This window comes from Lissotriton vulgaris, chromosome 4_1 (assembly GCF_964263255.1).
Source record: "Lissotriton vulgaris chromosome 4_1, aLisVul1.2, whole genome shotgun sequence".
NCBI lineage: Eukaryota > Metazoa > Chordata > Amphibia > Caudata > Salamandridae > Lissotriton > Lissotriton vulgaris.
In genome coordinates this window covers 1998348905-1998376571 of record NC_141691.1, presented here as the reverse complement: position 1 = coordinate 1998376571, position 27667 = coordinate 1998348905, and the positions used below count along the sequence as shown (strand labels likewise).

General features: G+C 47.6%; 1 protein-coding gene across 1 annotated transcript in view; it reads right to left on the bottom strand.

The window, feature by feature from the left end:
• The window catches only part of LOC147724825 (ranBP-type and C3HC4-type zinc finger-containing protein 1-like), a 431577-nt gene that overhangs the window by 279095 nt on the left and 124815 nt on the right, over nt 1–27667 (bottom strand). The window contains exon 7 of the mRNA XM_086966324.1: nt 19303–19457. Coding sequence (XP_086822450.1) covers nt 19303–19457 — 155 coding nt within the window. The remainder of the gene's footprint in view (nt 1–19302; nt 19458–27667) is intronic.

The following is a 27667-nucleotide window of genomic DNA, read 5'->3' as shown; positions in this document are numbered from 1 at the left end:
GGGAGGAATAAATGTATCACCTCTCATGAGAACCCCATTTTCGATTGCTAACTCATCCTGAACTTTAGCATAACTCATCATCTCGCCTGAAAACTTCCTTTGATCTGGCCATCCTTGTAAAATGTAATTTTTAACTTCAGTTAATTCAATACTCTTCTCCATTTCTCTTACCCAGGACTCCTTACTCAGGTGTTTGCAACGGAGTAAACTGGAGGATTGGCTCTTGGGTCTATCTTAATGCCTAATTGATCCTGGTGTGGCCATCCTAACAAAGGTTGCCCAGACTTAGCGACATAGATCTTACCATATGTGGATTCACTGGCAAATGTGATTTTCCCCCAAAAGTACCCTACTAATTCAATTCTATGTCCAGTATAACCCCCTGGAGAAATGTCAGATTCAAGTAAAATTTTGTTTGGCCAATTTTTTTTTACAACATCTAAACCCAATAATGTATACCATGCACAGGTGTCAACAAAAATATTAATTGTCTTTCCATCTATGATCACGTCACAAGATGGAAATTTACTTACACCTTCACTACCACAAATATTGATAACAGTATTGATATCATTTTCATTTGAATCATAGTCATCAAAATCTTGGACAATATTAACTTTCCTGGTAGTGGATTTGCAAAACTTTGTTAGATGCCCTTTCTTATTGCATTTCAGACATTTTATCAAGGGCAGGACACATTTTAGAGTTTGCTAAGTGATTTGAACTTCCGCATCTGAAACAAATCCATTGAGTATTGCTCTTCTTATCACTTTTAGTGTACTTAAATTTTGAGTCAATCTTATTGTTAGTAAATTCATTTTTAAAAGTAAACGGTTTCTTAAATTTCTCTCCTTCTTTGGAAACGCTAAAAACATCTCCTTTTTACCTTCCTCTTATTTCCTTCACAAACTTCTCAGAATGTTCAATTGACCTTGCAATATCGATGGCTGCATTTAAAGACATATCCGAAGTTGTCCAAAGTCTTTCCTGGACCTTTTTGTTATTTGTTCTCATCAGTATTTGATCTCTTAATACTTGTTCATAGGGAATATGTTCAAAATCACAAGTCACAGCAAGTGATCTGAGAGAAGATACAAAATCATCAATTGGTTCATCTGCAGATTGTTTGCGGGAATAGAAAATAAATCTCTCCATGACAATGTTTTTTTTCTTTCCGAATCTAATTTTTAATTGTTCTGCTGCACATTCATACACATCCTTTTCACCAGGATTGATTAAAGCTGGAAGAGTGACGAATTCTTTTAATCCAATCCCCCAAGACAATGTTTTAAAAGAGATAATTTCCTCTCAGGTTCGCATTCAGTACCTTCCATGACCTCAACATAAGCTAAGAAAACAGGTTCCCATATTTCCCATTCCATGGGAGGGTCACCTTTATTGGCCAAAAACGAAGGAGGAGGAACAATTCCACTCATGTTAAAATGTTTAATGTTAAAAGTTACTTTGATGTGTAAGAAATAAGTATCCAAAACAATACCTTTAGATAGAGTTGAGTTGAAGAACAATCGTGTAAAATCCAAAATATTACCTTTAGATAAGGTCGAGTTGAGAAACCATCTTGTAGAATTGATTTCAGGAAAAAAAACGGACTTCAAAAGAAAAGAAAAAGATGAAAAAAAACGCTAAACAAATGGAGTTTACCAATCTAAGATGGCCGCCATGGAAATTGCTTTCTTTTTAAAGGAAATGGCCTTGTTTTGAAAGCGTATGACGTAGTCTTGCGTTGTATTCAAGTCCACGTAGCTCGCGCGCGCGCGCGCACTGTAAAAGACTCGCGCTGGCTGGAGCTCGAGCAGAAAGAAACTCGCGCTGAAGACAACTCTCCGAAATCTTCGAGGTAAATTGATAAATAATTTAAATACCTCAGAAGACGGAAACGAGTGTCGCTGGAGTCGAGTCTGTAGAAGTCCGCACATTCCAGTAGCTCAGAAATAGTTTGAAGTCAGAATAATCTTTTTTTTTTTTAAATCTGTTGATGAAATCTTCTTGAAAATTAAAGAGATTTAGGTAATATAATGTCCTTTTCCCTCGTTGCCAGTGTAGGAAAGACTGGAGGACTCAGGAAGCTTGCTGAAGAGAGAGTTTATTAAAACACGTCTGGAGTAAGTCCAGTTCAAACAGTTAATGCTACATCATTCCAAACACACGCACAGCATACATATTTGAAAGATGCAGTGGCATGTGCATAAAACAGAAAGCGACTGACACGAGATATCACGGGTCAAGCCACGTGCCATCTCGTGTCAGAGACAGAATACAACAAATACCCAACCAGGAAGTAAAGTAGCACCAGATACAGTAGAAAAAACCATCACAATCGTGACTATCCTAGTCATTATGTATTAGTCCAAACTGCAGCCAATCAGGCAACAGCACCCACCAGAATGTTCTCCCCAGAGGCTCAGGCTCTCAGATTTTCTCGCACAGGAGTGAAACCCCATAATGCCTGAGTGAGTCTCTGAGGGGAGGCGGACGGGTTGCATGTGAATCTATGAAAGACACCAATACTGGAGAACCACCTGTTTACAGGTAAGTAACTATTGTTCTTCTCCAGTATTAGGGGTGTCTTTCATAGATTCACATGCCTGAATCAGAATAGTAAGCAGTACTCCTAGCATAATGCTCGTAGACATCAGAGAATCAAATATATATATATATATATATATATATATATATATATATATATATATATATATATATATATATATAAACACAGTGTACATGTATAATAGTAATCATCAACATCTGGAATAATGTCTAAAGAGCATAGAGGAGGTGGTGGAAACAGAGGCTCACCTTATTTGAAAAGATTGCGCAGCACTGCTCTTCCAACCGAAGCATCTGCGTCGTCTGCTGAATCTAGACAGTAGTGTCTAGTAAAGGTGTGTCTGCTAGACCAAGTAGCAGCTCTGCAGATCTGTCGAAGAGGCACACCAGCAAAAAGGGCAGTGGAAGAGCTAACCGTCCTTGTAGAATGTGCTCTTGGCAAGGCCTGTAAGGGTTTACCGGCCTGCTGATGACAAAGTCCAATAGTAGAGGAGACCCATCTAGCAATGGTCTGCTTCGAAACTGCACAGCCCTGGCGCTGTCGACCATAAGCCACAAACAGTTGATCTGTCTTGCGGATGGCCGAAGTTCTTGATAAGTAAAACTTAAGACATCTTCTAATGTCTAACGAATGTAGTGCTCTTTCAGCTGGAGACTGTGGGGTTGGAAAGAATGTTTTTAGGACAACCGGCTCATTGAGATGAAAATCCAAAGGCACTTTAGGCATGTACGTTGGATTAGTCCGCAGCACTACTGAGTCTGAGGTGAATTGGATGAAAGGCGCTTTAGATGTAAATGCCTGAATATCGCTAATCCTTCTAGCAGATGTTAAGGCCAGTAACAAAGATACTTTCCATGTCAGAAACTTCAGGTCCACCTTATGGATCGGCTCGAAAGGGTGACGCATGAGCTGAGTTAGTACGACATTGAGATGCCATGCAGGAGGAGGTTTCCGGACAGGCGGAAACATACGAAATAATCCCTTGAAAAATTGTTGTATGATCCGTACAGAAAACAAAGAGTATGATCCATCTTGACGAAATCTAGAAATGGCAGCTAGGAAGACTTTAAGAGTAGAATATGCCAAACCCAATCTGGCCAAATGCAAAAAGAAAGGAAGGATTTGCTCCGGTTTTGCATGAATGGGATGTAGACCATTAGATTGGCACCATGCACAGAAACGTTTCCACTTAAGTTTGTAGGTTTTGATCGTGGATGGAGCTCTGGCCTTCGCCAGCACCTCCTGGCAATCTTGTGGAATGTTTAGGTGTGCAAATTCCATGTGCTGAGGAGCCAAGCTGACAATTTCAGCGAGTTCGGGTCCGGATGGTGCACTCTGCCCTGCTGGGTGGAGAGAAGATTCGGAATGCGTGGAAGTTGGATAGGGTTGCATTCCGAGAGAAGGAGTAGCTCGGTGAACCAGTATTGCCTGGGCCATCGTGGAGCAATCAGTATCAACCGGCATGGCTGCTTCTTCATCTTCCGGATGACTTTCGGGATCAGAGGTATCGGTGGAAAAGCGTATGCGAATATTTGATTCCAATTCAGTGAAAGGGCATCCCCGCACAAGTCCTTGTGGGGAACCCAGCTTGCAAAGTATGGGCATTTCCGGTTCTGGTATGTCGCAAACAAGTCCAAGTCCGGATGCCCCCATATCTGAAAGATGCGGTTTAGAGATGGTAGATGTAGTTCCCACTCGTGAGTGCAGCCCCCGGACCTGCTGAGAGAGTCCGCTAACACATTTGCGATTCCCGGAACATGGACGGCTGACAGATGGATATTGTGAGTCAGGGCCCAACTCCAGATCTCTTGTGCTTGTTGCGACAACCGGGCTGATCTTGTGCCGCCCTGCTTGTTCAGATAATGCATGCAGGTGGTGTTGTCTGTCCGAATTAAAACTGTGGCACCTTCTAGAGTCGCTTGAAAGGACTTCAGGGCTAGAAATATGGCGTGCAGCTCTAGCCTGTTTATGTGCCATCTCATTTGGATCTGGTTCCATTTCCCGCTGACCGTCATGCCTTGGAGGTGTGGACCCCAGCCTGTGATCGAAGCGTCGGTCGTTACTATGAACCTGGGCACTTCCGTGAGGAAAGAGCATCCCACTTGTATGTTGGATCGGTGGGTCCACCATTTTATCGCTTCTCGCATTCGAGGCGTAATTTGGATGATATCCTCGAAGGATCCAGATACCTGAATCCACTGGCGACTGAGCTCTTCTTGCAAGGGCCTCATTCGAAGACGACAGTTGGGGGTGAGAAGAATGCAGGAAGAAATCATCCCGATGAAGGACTTGAACATGCGCACTGAAACGCACTTTTTTAATAACAGTGCCGCAGCCAATCGTTGAATCTTTTCCTGTCTTTCTCTTGAGATGAATACTTGGGCAAGCTTGGTGTCCAGTGTCGCTCCCAAGAAAGTCTTTCTTGTTGCTGGCGTGAGGTGTGACTTTTCGAAGTTTACTGAGAAACCTAGGTTTTGCATCAGTGACAGAGTTGTTTTAATGTGATCTTGCGCCATGTTGAAAGAACTGGCCTTGATAAGGCAATCGTCCAGATATGGATATATCTGTATCGATTGCAACCGAAGATGGGCAGCCACCGGGGCCAGTATCTTCGTAAACACTCTGGGGGCTGAACGCAGTCCAAATGGAAGAACTTTGAACTGGAAGTCCATGCCAGCCACTCTGAACCTCAGAAACTTCCGATGCCTGGAAAAAATCGGTACGTGGAAGTATGCATTCTGAAGGTCGACTGTAGCCATAAACTCTCCCGCCGAAAGAAATTGGAGGATTTCTTGAAGTGTTAGCATCCTGAATAATCAGCTTTTTTAGGAGTTTGTTTAGGGCACGCAGGTCGAGGATGGGACGCCATTCTCCCGACTTCTTGCGAATAAGGAAAAATCTTGAGTAGAAGCCTTTTCCTTTCTGATGATGAGGTACCCTTTCTATTGCTCCCTTCCGAATCATGGTGTTGATCTGGGTGAACAGCTCCTTGAGGTACGCTGGAGGCGGTCCTTTTGGGGGGCAATTTGGGGGAGTTTTTACGAATTCTAAAATGTGACCTCTGGCTACCACATCCGGGACCCATTTGTCTGTGGTAATTTTGGACCAATTTAAGTAATTTTGGGATATTTTTCCTCCAATTTGGTTCGGGTTGGCAGAAAGTGGTGGCAGGATGCATACCTCATTTCTTATTGGCTCTTCCTCGATAATTAGATTTTCCTCGAGGTTGAGAGAGATTTCCTTTCCTCTGCCCATATGTTTGCTGCCGATATGGCTGGAATCTTTGGTTTCCCTGGGCGGAAGAATAGGAGCGCTGCTGGTTATAACCTCCTCTATTAGAGAAATTGCCTCTTCCTTTTGCTCAACGAAAGGAAGACTTCCGGTATTGTAGAGTACCCAGCGAACGTGCTGTCTCAGTATCTTTTTTGATGGCCTCCAGAGCATCATCAACATGCTTTCCAAATAAGAGTTCTCCATCGAATGCCATGTCTATAATCCTTGTTTGGACCTCCTGCCGAAAGGATGTTGCCTTCAACCATCCTTGCCTCCTGAGAACAGCTGCACCCGCTAGCTGCCAAAATCCAGTGGCAGCAACGTCCACTGCAGCGTCAATTATTTCAGAGGAGACACACTCTCCTTCCTGAAGGATCTTCTTCGCCACAGTTCGATCTGGCTCGGGAAGCTTGTCCATATACGGCGAGATGTCCGACCACATCTGCCTATCGTATCTTCCTAAAATGGCTAGGGAGTTTGCGGCCCTGATGGTCGTAGCTGCAATAGTAGAAACCTTCTTCCCGATAGAATCTAGGCATCTTGGATCCTTGTCTGGTGGAACAGAGACTTGAGATGTTGGATTAGAAGATCTCTTTTGCGCTGCCTGCGCTACCACGGAGTCTGCTTTAGCTTGTCCGATAAGGCACGCTGGAGAAGAATTTGGCGCCCTATATTTCTTATCTACTCTTGGGAGCACTGCCGGTAAAGAATTTGGCTTGGACATGATCTTTAGTACTTCCTTCCAGATGAATTCAATAATCGGAATGGTCCAACTCTGTTTCTGTGGTGTAGACTTGAAATCATACAAGAAGCATTCTTCTTGCTTTGACTCCATGGTTATCATGAACCTCTTTGTTGCTCTATCCATGATTTTGTGGAATGAGGCAATGTCCACGGGTGGTGACTCAGATGTAGTAGGTTCTGCCGGAGAGGGTGTGTTTGCATTATAATCCTCATACTCCGACGATTCTGACACATTGTCCAGTTCTCCTTCTTCTTGTTCTTCATGGTCTGAGAACTCTTCCTCTCCTGCCTGAGGAGCTGAAACTTCCGACGCAGCTAATGTTGGACGTCCTTCCTCCAACGTGACAGTAACCACTGGCTGCGTCTGCCTAGAAAGCGGAGTCGCTGTCTTAGCCTTGGTGTAGATACCTGAGATTCACCAGACTCTGACAGTGGGAAACGTCTGTAATAGTCACTGAGCATATATTGCAAATTGCGAAACAAATCGTCTGGCATCTGCATACCAGGAGCAGGCCTGTCTGCATGTGAAGTAGGCTCAGTTTCCTCCATCTCTTCCTCTATATCCTCTTGAACCTTAATTCAGAGGTCAGATGGACTTCTAGCTGCTCCAAAATTTTCATCCTCATAGGATCCTTCCTCATCGGAATCCAAGAGTTTCTCTGGTACTACTAGCGTAGAAGAAATCGTCTCAGTAGTAGCCCTTTTCTTCAACAGCGTAGCCGTAGTTGCAGGTGATGGTAACGGAATCCCTGCTGTCTGCGCTGACCAAACTTGCAAAGTAGTGCAGCTTGATAGAGGCGGCGTCGATGGTACCTCCGTTTGCTGTTGAAACTGTTGTCTCGTCGACGGCATCGTCGTCGACGGGGTCGTCGTCGAGGTCGTCGACGGTAGCTTCGTCGACGTGGTTTTCGCCGTCGACGAGGATGTCGACGGTAGCATCGTCGACAGGGACGCCGTCGAGGTCGTCGACGGTGGCTTCGTCGACGTGGACTTCGTCGTCGACGAGGATTTCACCGTCGACGGAAAGGCCGTCGACGTCGAGGGCTTCGTCGACGGCACCAACTTCATCATCGACGGGGATCCAAGCATCAACATCATAGTCGTAGACGAGGAACTCGTCGACGGTACCTTGGCCGTCGTCGACGGGACAATTGTCGACGACGAGATAGGCCTGATTTGAACATGAACCAGTGTAGGTGATGACGCTGAAGACATGACAAGAGTAGGCTTTGGAGAGGAGAAAGTCATAGTGCAGGTGGTAGACGTGGCCTCATGAGAGGAAACACAGTCCTTTTTTGACGTTGAAATTGTCAATGGTGGCAACTGAGGAGGCGCAGATTTAGAAGATTTCTTGGGAACTGTAGATTTCCCAGACTTCTTAGAGGGCGTACTATCCTCTTTAGTAGGTGGGAGAGTCTTACTCGAAGTAATAGGCTCAGGAGCATCCTGAGAGGATTGAGCCTTCTTAGCCACCTTCGCCCTTGGAGATGAAACTTCTGTTTCAGTCTTCCTCTTAGTAGAAAGAAATGAAGAACCAGAGGCAAAGCTTCCTACCTCAGACAAAGGGTCCTCCTTGTCCTTGAGTCTGTTGAGCCACAATAGCAGTCGTCCTTCTCTATCCCTGATGGTCTTAGGGGGGAAGGTCCGGCAGATCTTGCACTCTTTTGCCTTATGGTCTGGATAAAGGCAATATAAACATTTTTTGTGGGGATCTTCCTTGAAAAGTCTTTGCTTCCCACAAGAATCACAGGCCCTGAACAGGGATTTTGAAGAAGACATCTGTGAAACTTGAAGAAACTAACTGTGTAGAAGAAAAAACTGAGCAGAGCTCAGGGAGACTCCCTTCACACGACGTGCGGTAGAAAATCTGAGAGCCTGAGCCTCTGGGGAGAACATTCTGGTGGGTGCTGTCGCCTGATTGGCTGCAGTTTGGACTAATACATAATGACTAGGATAGTCACGATTGTGATGGTTTTTTCTACTGTAGCTGGTGCTACTTTACTTCCTGGTTGGGTATTACTGATATTTGCTATATGTATTATGGCATTTATTGCTTTTCTATATACTGTGGGACTCCCACTCCGATGACGGGGAATGATTCATGCATGTGAATCTATGAAAGACACCCCTAATACTGGAGAATGTGCAGTTCCTTTGTAGGGATCTAGGTCTGCCAGTTAGATAAGACAAAGGGAGTGCTCCTTTTAGGAGCAAGGGCACTCACACACCCCGAAGGTGTCATGCTTAATCATTGGGCAGCTCCTCGTTAGGGCGGCGCTGCAATGCCCACGAGACCCTCAAAGGGGCACTTTGCGAAAGTCCTTTTTTTTGCCAAGAGTTAGGGTGGATAACTAGGTGTGAGTAGAATAGGAAGCGAATGCGTGTTAAAAATGACTAGAGGGATCCAAAGGCTATTTTAATCGCTGGATCCCTTTGTCATGGTTAAAAACGTGGGTTGAGCAAGTGGTAGATATAATGGTCTACTCTGGCTACAGTTAGTGTGAGTCAAGGCTCAACATGTTTCATGCCTGTTACTGTCCTGAGGGATCATGGCATTTCGTCAGGACCAGTGAACCTTTATCTACCAACTCAGGGATGCACATTTAGTGTGTATACAAACCATTCCTATATACATTGCACAGGTATGTAGTACACCTTCTGGGGACATACCAGAGTTCCGTATAGCGATGGCAGCAATCGAACCAGTCAGGGTGGACGCTTAATAGGCGTTCCGATGGTCAGTGGTTTATGCTCGATTAGGGCTGCCAACCTACCCCTCCCGCAGAGCAAGCTCTGATATGTCCCCATAAGCAATGTATGCAGGGAATGGTTTGTTAGCACTCTAAATGTGCATACGTGTGAGTAGGTTCCCTAGTCCCGACGAAATGCCATGATCCCTTTGGACAGCAATATGCATGAAACATGTTGACCCTTGACTCACACTAACTGGGACCCAGCGATTAAAATAGCCTTTGGATCCCTCTAGTCATTTTTAAAACAAATTCCCTTCCTGTTCGACTCACACCTAGTCATTCACCCTTACTCTTCACACCAGCAAAAAGAAAAGAACTCCAGCAAAATGCCCCTTCAAGGGGGGCTGCTGGGCACTGCAGCACCGTCCCAACGAGGAGCTGCCCAATGATGAATCATGAAACCCTTCGGGGTGTGTGAGGACCTTTGCTCCTAAAAGGAGCACTCCCTTTGACTTATTCCTACACAGGAACTTTCCTTATGTTTATAAATGTAAAGTTGAGCAGTCTTCTTGTACTGAATATATCAATGTTGGCCATGCAGGATTATATATTGGTATAACAATCCATTTGGATGACTCCTACATCCACATATGATAAATATTTAAATAAGTATGTAGTGTTAGGATGTGACCCCCAAGGTGTGTATGGATTATGTGTTGTTTTAACAAACTGAATCATGCAGAGCAGTGGATGCTTTGAGGTTCTTTTGCTTGCTCTTAATCAACATTTTAGAAGACCGAAAAACCAGTTCACGCTATATGGACAGGAGATGTATGCACACAATGTGTAAGTAGCAGCAAATTCTACACAAGGTAATTCGCTGCCAGATACAGCACCAGCACCTGACTCTCAAACAGCTGATCAGAACTAGAACGACATGTTGTGTTTAGGATGACAGGAGAAGCGAAACAGGGAGGTAAGTGTGGGAGGGAGACTCCACTGTAGAGTGGTGTGCAAGGAATGTCCTGTCCTGTACAGAAGCGGTCGCTCCCCGAAATCCTCCTGGTATCGTAGCGCTTTTTTCCACGCTGCCTGGGCTTTGTTTGCATCTCATTTGTTTCGCATTTCATTTCGCCACATTTTATAGCGCCGCATTGTGCCTTGTGATTAGATGCTACTTGTGCTCTGTAACTGCATTTCATTTTGCCACATTTCTTAGCGCCGCATTGTGCCGGTGATTAGACGCTACTTGTGCTCTGTAACTGTATTTCATTTCGCCACATTTCATAGCGCTGCACTCTGCTTTCACGTGCTGTAACTATAGCGCTGCTGTGTGTTTTGTTATTGTGCTCACTGCTCGCCCCAACCTCACCCTGATCACTGTTTATTGTTGCTGCCATTTTGTTGTTTGTGCAGTCCCAGCCCGTCCCTCTAATCACGCTCCCGCCTCCCTGCTGACCCTCCCTCGCCCCTCTCCCTCCACTATCTACATATGTCAGAACAGATGACGCGCAGCGTCCATGCGCAGCGGATGCGCGCCGAAGGTGCGCCAAAGGTAAGCCCGTCTACGCCCGTCCGCGCCTGGACCGCGCCCAGCACCAGACCCCCTGGTCCCTGTGTCACCCACCCCACCCGCTTTACATACGACTCATCCACGACCATCCACCCCACGACCACAGCCAAGGACCGGAACATCATAACAAAGAAGGAATTTGAATACCTTAATGATCCACATCCCAGAACTCCAGTTCTGTACGTCCTCCCCAAAATACATAAGGATGCCAGGAATCCCCCTGGACGCCCCATCGTGTCTGGTTGCGGATCAGTACTGGAACCTCTTGGTAAATACCTGGATTCGATCATTAAGGAATTCGTACCTGTCACAGACACATACATACGTGACACGATGGATCTTATTAACACCATAGAAGACCAACCGTTTGATCAAGAGTCCCAGCTACTAGCCAGTATGGACATCGAGTCCCTTTATACTAATATCCCTCATCAAGAAGGACTCGAGGTCATCAAAAACCTTTTAACTTCCAGACCACAACCCACTCAGATCCCCACTGACTTCATCATGGATCTCCTACGAGTTGCCCTACAGAATAACTATTTCATGTACAAGAACATCTTCTACCTACAAGTGAAAGGAGTATCTATGGGCGCTTGCTTCGCACCAAACTTTGCTATTTTATTTGTTCACGAGATGGAAAAATCTTTGATCCTCAATTCCATCAATCTGTACCGGCCCCAAATCCATCTGTGGCGCCGGTACATAGATGATATTCTATTAATTTGGAACGGAACATCAGACACTCTTGTACTTTTTGTTGACTGGTTGAATACTGCACAGGAACATTTAAAATTCACCAGTGAATGGACCAAGAATGACCTACCATTCCTTGATGTCACCATTCATGCTGAAGACGGCGTCCTGGGTACACTGCTTTTTCGAAAACCCACGGAACGCAATACCCTTTTGCATTACTCAAGCTACCACCCTAGAGGCTTACGAGACGGCCTACCCTACGGCCAGTTCCTAAGGATTCGCCGCAACTGCAAATGGCGTAAAGACTACTTTAGGGAGGCAGACATACTGATTACCAAATTAACCAGCAGAGGCTACCCCAGACGCCTTGTCACCAAAGCCAAGAAACGAGCCTGGTACAATCATCGCGAGGATCTACTGGTTCCCAACATCAACAAGAAGACCATGACCCGAATTCCCTTTGTGTCAGTATACAGCCCGGACAGCAACAAAGTGTCCAAAATAATCAAGAAAAATTGGCCCATTTTACTCTCTGAAGAACAATTTCGGGAACCACCCCTTTTTTCCTACCAGAGGGGCAACAACATCGCCAACCATCTGGTACGAGCGATCACGTGGCCCTCCACTTCAACCCAAAGACACACCATCACCGCTGCTTGGGGTATGGATCCAGTACTTGGACACTTCAAATGTCAATCCTGCAGTGTGTGCGAGTTGACTGCAAATACTAAAGAATTCCTTTTTAATGGGCAAACCCATCAACTCACACACCACTCTAACTGCAAAACCCAGAATGTCATCTATGCCATCCGGTGTCCGTGTGATCTCCTCTACATTGGCCAAACCACCCAAATGGTCAAGCAACGGATAATCCAACACAAAAGCAGGATAAATTGCAAGGTACTAACAGCTCCCCTAGTTGCACACTTTTTGGAGAAATCACATGCGGACACAGATCTAAGATGGACGGTCATTGAAAAACCCACACTACCCATCAGAGGTGGGAACATGACCGCCCTCCTCAACAGAGCGGAATGTAAATGGATTTCACGAGTGGACTCAGTCAACCATGGGCTGAACACTTTTGATGAGTGGAACAATACTATTACTGTCTGAAGTGCATCCCCAGTCCTTGGTCCCCTGTAAATCCCCATGTCCACTGCTAATTGCCTTGCTTTAGCCTATCTCGCCTCTGACCATGCATACTAAGGTATCCCACACCAATTGTAATTTTAATCTTGCAAGCCTACCCCGGACCTACACAGTATGATGATGCCAACCTAGGTCCAGTATCGTTGTTGACCTTGTCTTCCCTTACATCCTAGACTTGATGCCTTACATAGTAGGAACAATTGTACCTTTACTTACATTGCTGAATACCGCTTTTCATTGTAATCATTAATGCACCTTGTCTGATGTACATAAGTATTAATGTCTGAATTTCCTAATTTGAGGATGTGTTTATATTTCTACCGAGGCGGTTATTCTCTCGGTGCAGAGTGTTCTCTCGGTGCAGAACACTCTGAGACGGAATGCGGATGAGGGAATACACCAGACTCTGGTGCTACTGGACCTCTCGGCTGCATTCGACACGGTCGACTATAACATCTTGGTCGACCGTGTCGAGCAGGCAGGTCTCAGGGGCCCGGCACTGAGCTGGATTCGCTCATTTATCACTGGGCGTACTCAGGCTGTCAGACTGGGACCTTTCACTGCCCCCACCATACCTTCTACCTGTGGAGTCCCGCAGGGCTCTTCGTTATCTCCCCTGCTTTTTAATTTATATCTACGTCCCCTTCTGCACTCCCTTAGGAGGGCCAAAGTGACAATTTTCAACTATGCAGACGATTTGCAGCTCATCTTTCCTTTAAACACCAAGGACGCTGTGGTTGAATTTCAAAATACTATGTCCCACATTTTAAACTGGATGAACTGCAGTCATCTGAAACTTAACCCTGGCAAGACCGAATTGGTCTTGCCGGGGCAGAGTGCTCTTAGTTGGAACCTCAGCTTTTGGCCTCCCAGTATGGGAGCCCCTCCATCCAAGTCTTCCTCGGTCAAGAGTCTGGGAATATACATCAGCGAGGACCTTTCTCTCAAAAAACAAGTAGGAGCAGTTGTTTCAGCTAGTTTTTTCCAGCTGAAGAAAATTAAGAAAATCGCCAGCTTCTTTTCCATAGCTGCCCTCACTCAGATTGTCATTTCCCTGGTTCTGTCCAGACTAGATTTCTCCAACAGTCTGTATTTTGGCATTCAAGCTGGAGAGCTAAAACGCCTTCAGCTGGTTCAGAATCAGGCTGCTAGACTCCTCCTGAACCTCTCCAAGAGGCAGTCTGTTAGATCTGGCCTGAAACAGCTACACTGGCTGCCCGTGGAGCAGCGTGTGGCTTTTAAAACAGGGTGTATTCTATTCAAATCTCTGCACGACTCTGGCCCCCTTTTCATTAGAGACATGTTTAAGAGATACATTCCTTCCCGCAACCTCCGGTCTATCCACAAATCCCTTCTGACTGTCCCACCTTATAAGAGGAAACGTCTTGGAGGCAGCTGTTTTGACCATCTTGCAGCTGGTTTTTGGAACTCCCTTCCCCTTCATCTGAAACTGAATGATAACATCCTCAGTTTTAGACACTCCCTGAAAACCTGGCTTTTCACTCAGGCGCATTGCTGAGCTGCTCCCCCTCTTCTGTGACCTTTGCGTTCGTTCCTTCATATAGCGCCATGAAGCCCCCGGGCGTACGAGCGCTTACAAATACCTACTAACATTAACATTAACATAATATTCATGCACTATTCTCTCTGTGTTCGATGGTGCTGAATAACACCTTACCTTCCTAACTCCCTGACCCGAGCGCCTCGCCTTTGACTATGACCTGCCCCGACCCGTGTCTATTAGCTCTTAAACCCGGCATTGACGCACACCCTGGTCTGTTCCTGTTTCTGTGGTTGCCACCACAACCTACAGTCACACCCCCGCTCCGCCTCTGTCCAGAGAGTGCGCGCGGCTTGCTCTTCCTGTTTGTGCAGGTTGCTACCGCAACCGACAGTCACACCCCTAACCCCGCCCCTTTCCATAGTGCGCGCACAGTGCCTCCTCGCTCACCCCGCCCTCTTCCCCTGGCTATTTTCCAAAGCGCTGCCACCGGACCGCGCTCAGCTCCCGCCTTCATTGCCAGAAGCTGCCCTTCGCGTTAGCCGACCCGACGTCCTGATTTATTCAGGTAAGCCACTCGCACACCTTGTGCGACCCCCCTTTTTGACTCGGCTAGCCCTGCGGCACCCGGATTTTTAATCATCACTGCCCCTTTACCTTTTCTCAGACGCCGATCACCCCCGCTGCCTCAAGCCTTCTAAATCGCTACTCAGGTAATTATTGGTTACCCATTGGGGATATGCTTTCTCACTCCTTTGCCCCACCTTTTTCTAATTAAAGCTTCCCTCTCCGTGCAGCATTGGATCTTACACACCAGCCCCTCCATCCGCATGAAATTGCCATTGGCGGACATGTAAGTTAACTACCCTTACCAGCATGTTGTTTACCCTGGCGCCAGTTAACTGCCACACGCTCTTGCATACTTATATACAGCCCCTGCGCCTGTCCATCAGCGCCAGGCCCGGCCTGTAATTCAAGCCGTCTGCCACCTTCAAGAGACCCTAGCTAGTTTCACTTTTTATTTGCCAGTTACCTGCATGACACCTGCATTTCTAGTTGTCTGCTACTTTCAGACACCTCAGTTAGCTCCGTAGTTACTTGACTGTTACCTGCATGCCGCCTGCGCTTATCTTACGCACAGGGTCACCCCCACTCTCCCAGCAGCTTCCCAACTGCGAGCCACTAGCGCGCCCTTAATTAAATACGGCCACCTCCACCCCCACTGATTAGCCCTTCTCTTACCCTACAGCACTGTTCCCTCGACAACCCAGTCCTGATGACGATCCCGACTGACGGGGATCGAAACGCCGTCGACCACACAGCTTAATTTTATGGCGCCCTACTTGTTTTGTACTCCTGGAAATTGACTCATTCTTGTTTTAAGTGATTACAACTTGATCCCTGGAGCCATTACTCTGTATATTTCACCTATTGTCACTACGCGCCGACCACGCTGTTTCACCCCAGCACTTGCACTACCACCACTATTCACTGTACATATTCATGTATATATCACCTTCACCAAGTGCCACCGGGTTGTCACCCCATTTGATGTGTACAGTGCTGTTTAACTGTATAACTTTGCAACAGACCCGCCTTGCTCTTAAAGTGGTGAATAATACCCGCCTTTTTTTCAAAAACTGCAGTGACTCCTTAATTTCTTTCTTTTGTAATGCATATTGCATTCACCTGTTGAAATTGTCTTCCAATTGATACCTGTTGGGAATTGTTCTTATTTACACCATCCACCCTCCTAGCACTTAACCCCGGCCGACTCCCTAACTGTGCCCAAGCCGCACCGGGACACACCCATGGACCCTTCACCTGCCACTCCTGCAAGTACGACTCCATCAAGACCCACACCAAACCCACAAACATCAAACAGAGATCCGACACCAACCACCTTAAATGCATCCTTCTCAACACCCGCTCGGTTCACAAACACACCATCGACCTGTGGAACCTACTCAACACCATTTCCCCAGACATCGCCTTCCTAACAGAAACCTGGATGAATGCCTCATCAGCTCCAGACATCGCCATTGCCATCCCGGACGGCTACAAGATCATACGTAAGGACCGCACCAAGCAAACAGGAGGAGGAATCGCCATCGTCCATAAGAACACCATCCGCGTCTCAACCAGCTCAGACGACAACCTCGCCATCGCCGAACACCTCCACTTCCAGATCCACACCTACCCCAAGACCACACTCAGAGGCACCCTCCTCTACAGACCCCCAGGACCGCGTACACAGTTCAGCGAAGACATCACTGACTTCATCACCCCACAAGCCCTCCCCTCAGAAGAATACATCCTACTGGGAGACCTCAATTTCCATCTGGAAAAGAACAGCGACAGGAACACTACCACCCTGCTGGACAATCTCACCAACCTCGGACTCAGACAACTTGTTAACACCCTCACCCACTACGCAGGACATACACTCGACCCTATCTTCACCTCCAGCAAGCATATCTCCTTCACTCACACCACAGCCCTCCTCTGGACGGACCACAGTTGCATCCACTTCATTTACAATAAGTCCACGAGCCACAACCCCCCTCAACCAACCCTACGAAGAAATTGGAACAAAATCACAATCGACCAGATCTCCACATCACTTCTTCAAAAAACCCCTGCCTATTCGACGAACCCTAACCAAGCTGCCATCAACCTCACACAATGGCTAACCCAAACCACCGACAAACTAGCACCCTTGAAAAAACATCAAATCAAGCAAGGAAGCAAGAACGCCCCCTGGTTTAATGATGACCTTAAGAAATCCAAGAAACTCTGTCGCTCCCTTGAAAAAACTAGGAAAAAAGACCCAAACACTATCACCCAAGCCGCCTTCAAAAATGCCACCCGCAAACACCACCAACTAATCCGGTCAGCCAAGAAATCAGCACTCAAAGACCGACTAGACAAAAACGCCCACAACAGCAAGGAACTTTTCAACATCATCAAAGAATTCACCAACCCCACCGTCAGCTCCAATGACATCACCCCCTCTCAAGTCCTCTGCGACTCCCTCGCCTCATTCTTCCATGACAAAATCGCCGACATTCATAACAGCTTTGACAACCAACCCGTAAACCAGTCAACCCCTCTCACCTCCGAACCTGCACCTCCTCCGAATATCCTCCTCAACTGGAACACAATCACCACAGAAGACACCATTCGCCTAATGAACTCCATCCACTCAGGATCCCCTACAGACCCATGCCCCCATTACATCTTCAACAAAGCAGACTCCATTATCGCACCCCATCTCCGAGACGTCATCAACTGCTCCCTCATCTCAGACACATTCCCAGAAAAATGGAAACACGCCGAACTCAGCGCCCTTTTGAAGAAACCCACAGCTGACCCCACCGAACTCAAAAACTACCGCCCCATCTCTCTCCTCCCATTCCCCGCCAAAGTCATTGAGAAAGCCATCAACAATCAGCTCGCTGCCTTCCTCGAAACCAACAAATCACTCGACTCCTCACAGTCTGGCTTCCGAGCTAAACACAGCACCGAGACCGCCCTCATCGCAGCAACAGACGACATTAGAACTCTACTGGACAACGGAGACACAGTCGCCCTCATCCTCCTCGACCTCTCCGCAGCCTTCGACACAGTCTGTCATAGCACCCTAATACAACGCCTCAGCAACATCGGAATTCAAGGAAAAGCACTAGACTGGATCGTCTCTTTCCTCGCTGGAAGAACTCAGAGAGTCCGCCTTCCCCCTTTCAAGTCAGAGGCCACCGAAGTCATCTGCGGCGTCCCACAAGGATCTTCTCTCAGCCCTACCCTCTTCAATATCTACATGAGCCCCCTCGCAACCATCGCACGTCAACACAACCTCAACATTATCTCCTACGCTGATGACACTCAGCTGATCCTCTCACTCACCAAAGACCCAATCACCGCCAAAACCAACCTACATGAAGGGATGAAAGAAGTAGCCGAGTGGATGAAGCAAAGCCGTCTGAAACTGAACTCGGACAAAACGGAAGTCCTCATCTTAGGTGCATCCCCTTCCGCCTGGGACGACTCTTGGTGGCCAACGGCACTAGGAAAAGCTCCCATACCGACGAACCATGCACGGAACCTGGGCATCATCCTGGACTCCTCTCTCTCGATGAACAGACAAGTCAACGCCGTCTCATCATCTTGCTTCAACATCTTACGCATGCTCAGAAAAACTTTTCGCTGGATCCCCACCGAAACAAGAAAAACAGTCACCCATGGACTGGTCACTAGCCGACTGGACTACGGTAACACCCTTTACGCCGGCACCACCGCAAAACTACTGAAAAAAACTCCAACGTATTCAAAACGCCTCAGTCAGACTCATTCTAGACATCCCCGTATAGACCACATTTCCGGTCACCTGAAAGACCTTCACTGGCTCCCCGTCAACAAAAGGATAACGTTCCGTCTCCTCACCCACGCACACAAAGCCCTCTACGAACTTGGACCTGACTGCCTCAACACGCGCCTTTCCTTCTACACTCCCAACCGCCAACTGCGTTCGTCCAACCATGCCCTCGCCGCTGTTCCGCGCATCCACAAAGCCACCATGGGGGGGGAAGATCCTTCTCCTACTTAGCGGCCAAAACCTGGAATTCCCTTCCCATCCACCTCCGCCTTACCCAAAACCACCTAGCCTTCAGAAAGCAGCTTAAAACCTGGATATTCGATAAATAACCCCCCCCCCCCCCCACCCCTCAAGCGCCTTGAGACCCTCTGGGTATGTAGTGCGCTATATAAATCTCGACTTGACTTGACTTGAGGGGCAGAGATTGGAGACTGGTTAAGGCAAAGGTTTCAGAATGCCTGCCGTCACCATAAAAGAGAAGCCCAGCAGCACATGGAGGAGCAAAAAACGCTCAACTAGAGGAGATCAGGGCTGTTCCAGGAGGTGCAAGTTATAGGTTTTCCACGTCAACTATTAATATTATTCCACAGCGAAAACAGCTAAAAACATTGCTCAAATATATATGAAAAAAGGTGCTTACACATTTTACACCCAACACAGTTTCATTTCAAGCTTAACCCAGTATCATGATTAGAATCCCAGCAGCCCTTAGCCAATATATACCTGTACAGGTGATGGTAGCAAGACTGCAGCCGGAGGTCTGGCAGAAGGAGGATTCAACAAATTGTTGCCCAACGTTAGTCGGTCCAGGTTTAGTAACCGGGTGAGGTCTCTCACATCCGACTGCCTATTGCCATCACTCCCCCTCCTGCTGTTAGCTGGAAGAGTGCCAAACAAACCAGTAAAAGTGAGTAATTGTTCAAAAGAAATGTAAATATAACTTATTGTCTGCCAATATATCAATTCTAGGTCATTTTCCAACATCCCAAAGATAACCTTTATTTTAAACACCTTAACATTTACAAAATAGGATAAAAGTATATGAAATTAAAAAAAGAAAAAAATCACTGACCATAACCTTCTTCAAACTCTAGCAATGGGAATGAACTGTTGTAGTTAGGATCCCTCAAAGGCTTTTTACTTTAAATGCACATTCACATTGTTGGCTAAGCACATCAAACATACATTACTTGCCATGTACCCATTCCATGCTGAAAACCTTAGGCACCAGACACCCACTGAGTAAAATTAGTCCTTACAGACCTCGTACAACTACCTCTAACAAATCCTCACAACCCTGCCAACAATAGACTACCACACATACATCATATCAACGTCCACTTCAATTTTTAAACCACACACTAAATCCAAAAAAATCTTAAGCAATGCAATAGCCACATGAAAAGAGTTCATTGAAACCAAACATGCTGTAACAACCCTATATGCTATGACGGTGTCATGAATCAACATAAGCAATACGCCTTCACATATGTGTGTGTACTTGTACTGTTCTTGTGAAATGACTAAACTAGGTCCCTGGTTCTGCAAAATCAGGTTTGGTTTCAAATTCAACACATACCAATGCCTTGAATAAAAGCACTGGGTTCATCAAATGTTGCTGCTTGTAATTTCCCCAACTCGTTCTGCCTGAGAAGAGCCCTTGCTAGGAGCCTAGAGATACAATGGAATATTGGGCAAATAAGCTCCTATCAATTCGGAAAGAGAAATAGAATTCATAATTGCTTTGTTATCTATAATTATGATGAGAATTTTAATTCATACAAGGTACATATGGTACAACCACTAATTGTTATAATATAGGAAGGGGTGTGTTTGTGTACTAGGATGATGGTCCCAGGTATATGCCCATGTATATATCTTGCAAGAGATGCTATGGGAGTCTGTAGTATTTCTAATGTCTCCCACGTTCCTATGAGTCTAGCCAAAACAGGGTATGGAATGTAAACAAAAAGTTACTTACCTTAGGAACAATATATCTGTAGGAAACATAGGGCAGTTATAGATTCCTTAACTCAGAATTACCCCCAGGCGTCAGACTGGATCCAGAAAGATTTTTCGTCAGCCGTACCTCTGCACAACGAAAGATGACATCGATTGGCTCCGCGTTCATCGTTGGGTCACCGGGATGACGTCATGGTAGCTACTTAGACTCCGCCCTCGCGCGCTGAGGTCCGTTCTGTACACGACTTTCCGCGCCAGAAACGCAGAGTCATGCAAGACACTGACCACTGGTGCACAAAACTAGGCCCCTGAAAGGATAGCCTTAACCCTAGAAATCAGTTTGCAGAACGGGGAGGATGGGTGGGGCGATAAGGAATCTATCACTGACCTATGTTTCATACAGATATATCGTTACCCAAGGTAAGTAACTAGTTCATCTGAAAGAAACAGTTAGTTATAAATTCCTCACCTTAGAATAGATACCCTAGCATACCAACCTCGGAGGTGGGTCTGGAAAACAAGTTCACACCAGAAAGTCCTGGAGAACAGAACGGCCAAAGAAGCTGTCTCTCCGGACATGGCTGTCAAGGCAGTAGTGTCTCGTAAACCTGATCAGCGATGCCCACGTAGCTGCCTGACAGATGTCATTTAGAGGAACTCCTCGTCCTAAAGCAGTAGTGGCTGCCGTCACCCTGGTGGAAAGGGCACGCAGCCCCACTGGAGTCTCCTTCTTTGCTAAGGAATAACAGGCTTTGATACACAAAACGACCCATCTGGAGATGGTCTATTTATGTACGGCCCGACCTTTCTTGGCGCTCATTTACCCAACAAAAAGCTGGTCATCCACCCGGAACTGTTTGGTGCGATCCAGATAAAAGGAAAGCGCACATTTTGGGTCCAGACAGTGAAGCCTCTTTTCCTCTTTCGAAGGACGTGGAGGCGGAAAGAAGGTGGGCAAAGTGATGGTTTGCCCGAAGTGAAAGGCAATGACAGGAAGGATGGACGAGTCCGGAGAACTACCTTGTCCGGATGGACAGACAGAAAAGGAGGCTTAGATGAAAGAGCCTGGAGCTCACTCACTCTTCTGACAGATGCAATGGCAACCAGTTTTAAGCGTCAGAAATCTCAAAAGACAGTTGTGAAGCGGCTCAAAAGGAGCGCACATTAAATAAGTCAAGACTAGATTGAAGTCCCACTGAGGTATAACAAAGGGAATAGGAGGATAGGAGGATAGAGATGAGTTATGCCTTTCAAGAAACGATTTACAACTGGGGAAAAGAGAAGGCTGATCTGAAAGCCGAAGGAAGGCAGATATGGCCGAGAGATAGCCCTTTAAAGTGCCCAGAGCAGAGCCCTGCTTGGCCAAAGAAAGGAGGAACAAGAGAACCTCAGAAAGAGGGGCAGAGAGGGGATCCACAGCCTTTGTATGCACCATGCCCCAAATTTGTTCCACTAACAGGCATATACCGTCTTAGTGCAGGGACGCCTGGCTGCCAAGATTATGTCACAAACTTCGGGAGGCAGGTCAAAAGAGGTGAACTGGGGGGGGGGGGGGGGGGGGGGGGGGGGGTGGCTAGCAGCCAAGAGAAATGGCCGCTGCTCCGGGGACGGGATTGTTTCCCCATTAATCCTGGAACGTATCGGACGTCTAAAATACACCCACGCTGCATGCAAATCGGAGACAAAGCGCCCTCCGTTGATCCGATTCCGGAGCCCGAGAGTGACCCAGAACGTACAGGACGATCTCCGCAAAGTGAGGCCTACCCAGATCATGGGAGCCGTGGCCTTAATTAATGCGGACAGTCCCCGGAGGTGAGCGCAGGACACTGAGAAGAGGCGGACTGCTGGACAGGCGGACCCGTGGCACCGGATGCGATAGAGGTGCACTGGCCGCCGCTCGCCACCCGCGGGAGTATACTGAGACTTGTGGGGCCGCAGTGAAGGCTCAAAGTACGAACGGCTGTAATTCCCGCAGTCCGGGGAGGCGACACAGGGTCCAGGGCCTAGCAGCACTGCAATTTATCCTTGTGTCACTGCCACATACATAAGATGAAGGATTGTAGGCCTCAGCGGGCATTTGGACTGTGACACACTAGGAGGGGCCCGGAAGTGCAGGACTGCATATTCTGCCTGGAAGCGACTTACGTACCGGGCTCTGGGACTACTGGAGTTCTAGAAACCGCCCAATCAGACTGGCCTTGATCTATCCTACTCCCCCTTCACACCCGGTGGTGCAGAAGTTGCGGATTGTACTTCTACAGGCAGGTTCACATAATACTGACCATCCTTGGGCCACCAGCCGGTAGATTGATTACACAAGCAGATTTCGCCGTTGAAGCCACGACCACCAGCAGCATGAGTGGCAGGGGTCCACGTACGAACCAGCAGGGCAAGCTGGACCAATATGCCTACACGAAAGACTTCCCGCCGCTCACAAGCAAGGCAGACCAACTCAAAAAGGACACAGTGGCGCAGGAGGGACCAAAGGTTAAACTGGAGGACATAATGGTGGCACTAAACAGCGTTCAGACGACGGTGGGCTCCATATCATCGGACATTACCTTCCTGCGCGCTGACTTCCACAAAATGACGGCAAGAATCACAGACGTTGAACAAGTGACCACATCCCTCTCAAAGAACTCTGCACTCCTAATCCAGAAGGTCGAGCGCTTGGAGGAAGAAAACAAACGGATGGCGGCAAAGTTCGATGAACAGGAAGGACGCTCCCGCCACAACAACGTTCGAATCACCGGGATTCCGGAGTCAGAAGGCGGCCCTGCAATGGACTTGTATGTAGAAGACATCACCTCGCGCTTACAACCAAAAGGTCTCTCTGCCTTTTTCTCAGTGGAACGGGCGCACAGGGTGCCGGGTGGACGTCCAAAACCTGGAGCACCTCCACGACCAGTGCTAGCCTGTGTCTTCAATTTTAGGGATAGAGAAGTCTTATTGCAAACGGCCCGGGTGGCACCACCAGTCAAGGTTAACAACTCTATCATTTCATTCTTTCCAGACTACACGGCAGCGGTTACCGCGAGGCGCAGGAGCTTCATGGAGGTAAAGAAGGCGCTGAGGGCCCGTGAGCTGCCATACTCCATGTTGTTTCCAGCTAAATTACGTGTTGTAGCAGACGGCAGGACATTGTTCTTCGAATCACCGGAGGAAGCCAACGACTGGCTAGAGGGATGGAGAGTGGCGGGAAAGGACGGCAAGCCACATAGAAGTAGACGACCTCGTGATCAACATGACAGCCCGGAGAAGGATGAAAGTACCCAAGACGAAAGAGCACATTCGCAGGAGAGACTGGGCGACGCGGTGGGCTGAATAAGGACCTCAACTACTTTTTGGGCGCCAACTACACGATGAACTGTAGCTGAAGCGGACTCTGGAGAATGGGGAGCTGTATCCTCCCTGGATTTCCCGCTCCCAAACGTGCAAGTACTGTTTTCAGGGTTGGGTATTAGGCACTCTGCTCAGTTGGGGTGGTGGGCAGTTTTGAGTCCGCAGGGAGGCAGGGAGGGTGTTGGGGAGAGTGGGAATGTTCTATGCTCATTTTTGCAAGAGTTTTCTTAAGTATTTACAAACGGTCAGCACGGTTGTAACACGGTTGATGGAGCATGATTCTTATTTTATCCTAATGGAGGGCGTCAGTAATGGCAGAAATGGCGGAAATGTCAATGACGAGTTTGCGGCGGTCTGAGCCGCTGAGGCACACTGTTACCATGCAACCTACTCTCTCACTGCTAACATGGAATGTGAGGGGTCTAGGAGACAAAATAAAGCGAGGGATAGTCCTACAGAGCATCAAAAGGACAGGTGTAGCAGTGATATTACTGCAAGAAACACGCCTAACTGGTACAGCCACTAAAGCAATGGATAGATGGAGATACAAAATGGTAGTACATTCAGAATTTACGTCAGGCTCGCGTGGGGTAGACATACTAATGGAAAAGCAATTGCCACTAATAGTGCTTAGTACCAAAATGGATACACAACGGAGATTTGCAGCGATCAGTGCACAATAGGAGGGACGTCCCCTTAATATTGTCTCAGTATATGTCCCCCCGGCGCTGCATAGTGTGGCTTTCCCGGACCTCAGTGACTTTATACTTAGCCTCCCCGAGGGAGAACTCTTGCTTGGTGGGGACTTTAACGCGACCCTGCACGACACAGAGTCCCGGAGAGGGTGGGTGCATTTGGTGGAACGCGATTGCAGAGCTTTCTGGAAGCACTGGGCCTGACAGATCTTTGGCGACGAACCCACCCTACAGACCGCCAATATACGTATCACTCTGGGGTACACAACTGCCTCACTAGGATTGACTATTTCCTGGGGTCACTGGGTAGCCTACAGAATATAGAAGCCATAGAAATCAGATCCCGTGGCATCTCCGATCATTCCCCGCTCTTCCTCAAGTACACATATTTCCAACAAACACGCCGCAGGATTTATCCAATCCGCCTTGGCTACTTACGCATACCCCACATTAGGAGGGAGCTTAAAAAAGGGATGGACCAGTATTTCCATGAGAATGTGGGCTCGGTTGACTCACCTACCACCCTCTGGGAGGACTTTAAAATGGTCTTAAGGGGTAGAGCTATCTCACTTATAGCGACAAATAAGAAGGAGGGTAAGGCGGAGTTACATAGCTTGGAATCCGAACTAGATACAGCAGAGGACTCCCACACTAGAAATCCCACCCCTGACACGGCTGGGCTGCTAAGCAACAGATACAAGCCACGCGACACAAGATATATGAGGTAGGGGACGAAGCGGAGAAGTTATTGGCCTGATTGGATAGGAGGGAAAAAAGTGACAGATGGATAACTCTGCTCTACACCAGGGATGGCGAGGTCACAACTGACCCGCGCGCGATAGTGGATATGCTGGCCCACCACTACCATACAATTTATTCTTCCGACTCGGACATGACTGAGGACGAGGTGTTAACCTATATCCAAGACCTAAATATGCCTGAACTGACGCCTGAGGCAGCTGAAGACTTAGAGGAGGACCTGACATTAAATGAATTGACGGGGGCAATGGGGGCACTTCAGTCGGGTAAAGCTGTGGGACCGAATGGGATCCCAGTCGAATTTTACAAAAGTGCAGCGGATCACGTGGCACTTTATAAGCTACAGATGTCCCTCGACAGCCTGGAAAGGGGCGAATTGCCCCCGGACCAACGCACTGCCACAATTGTAGCGATTTTGAAACCCGGTAAGCCGGTGGAGCTGTGTACCTCATATCGACCCATTTCCCTCATGAACGCAGAGGCAAAAATCTTGGCGAAGCTCCTGGCCAGACGTCTCACGCCACACCTCACAACACTCATACACCCAGATCAGTCCGGCTTTATGCCAGGCAGGAACACGGCATTGAATCTACGCAGATTGCATGGGTTGTTGGCCCGAGCAGAACACGTAGGAGAGCCAGCAGTGATATCGTTGGATGCCCACATGGCTTTCGACATGGTTAAGTGGCCATTCTTATTCGCGGTGCTAAAGGATTTGGGGTTCGGCCCCAATTTTATATCCTGGGTCCGACTCCCCTATACCAAGCCACTGGCACATGTTACTGCTAACGGTCACATATCACACAACTTCCCCCTGGCGCGAGGCACGCAACAGGGCTGCCCGCTATCGCCGCTACTTTTTGCCCTGGCACTTGAGCCTCTGGCGGCGTGGTTGCGTTGGGAACCGATGATCAAGGGCATTAAGTGGACGGACGACTGGGAGGACCGAGTATCACTCTATGCCGATGACTTGCTACTTTATTTAACCCACCCGAACAGCTCTATACTGACACTCCTAAATGTATGTGAAGCCTATGGTAAGGCCTCAGGCTATACCATTAACTGGTCTAAATCCACGCTTTACGTACTTAGGGGACCTCCGCCACTCCTCCCTGATGACTGTCCGCTTAGGGTAGCCGGCAGTTCATTCAAATATTTGGGGATTCATGTCACCATCGATGACAGGGAATTCTACGCCAAAAACCTGCAGCCCCCGCTAGAACGACTTAAAAGAGATGTGTGCCACTGGGAGCAGCTACCACTCACTTTATTAGGAAAAGCGGCGCTTTTCAAGATGACGGCACTGCCCCGCTTCCTCTATGTTCTGGAAAACACACAGTATCAGGTACCACCTCCCTACTTCAAGGCTAACAAAGCACAGGTCTCCAGTCTCTTATGGGGCAACAAGCCGCCGCGCATAGCACAGGCCAAACTGGTGAATGGGTGGTATGACGGCGGAATTGCGCTCCCTAATGTACAGCTCTACTGCTGGGCAGCACAGATAAAAGTAATCAACCACTGGCTACATGTCCCGCACTCAGACCCGGCGTATAAGGCAGATCAGGCACACCTCTGCACCAGCTCCATGCTCTCTCCCCTATATGATAAAAACCTGGCTTTAACAAAGTTCGGACCCCTAAGGCACACACTGATTCAATGGCATGCTGCACAGACAAAATTGGGGCGGAGGGGGGTATTGACACAACTCACCCAATTTTTTGTTATCCCATAACGGAGTAAGCTTCGCAACAGTAAGGGCTTCATCCAATGGGACGAGATAGGAATATCGACAGTGGGTGACCTATGCCGTGAAGGAAAAGTGATTCAGTTTGAACGTCTCCGGCAGTTATATGACATGGGACCCTCTGAACACTACAGATATATACAAATCAGGCATGCCCTAATGTCAGCAATTCCCCCTGGCTCTGATGTTCCAGAGGCGTCACCCATGGAGGATAGACTATTCACTGAATATATGCATAAAAAGGCTACATCATTCACTTATCGGAAACTGATAAATAACTTACCCGACCCAACAAGCCTGCTTAAAGCTAAATGGGTACAGGACTTAGGGGAGATGGATGAATCGAAGTGGCAGGAAGCGTTAGCATCTCCGAGAGAGGCGGGAATTCCCTCACGCCTTAGATTGGTACAATTGAAAATTCTGCACCGTTCATACTACACCAGGACAGTCCTACATAAGATGCATCGCATATACCACCCCTTTTGTCTCAGAAGATGTGGAACTGATGGAACGTTCTACCACACGATCTGGGAATGTCCTAGGCTAGTAACTTACTGGGCCCAGGTGATGCGGGCTATGTCTCAGG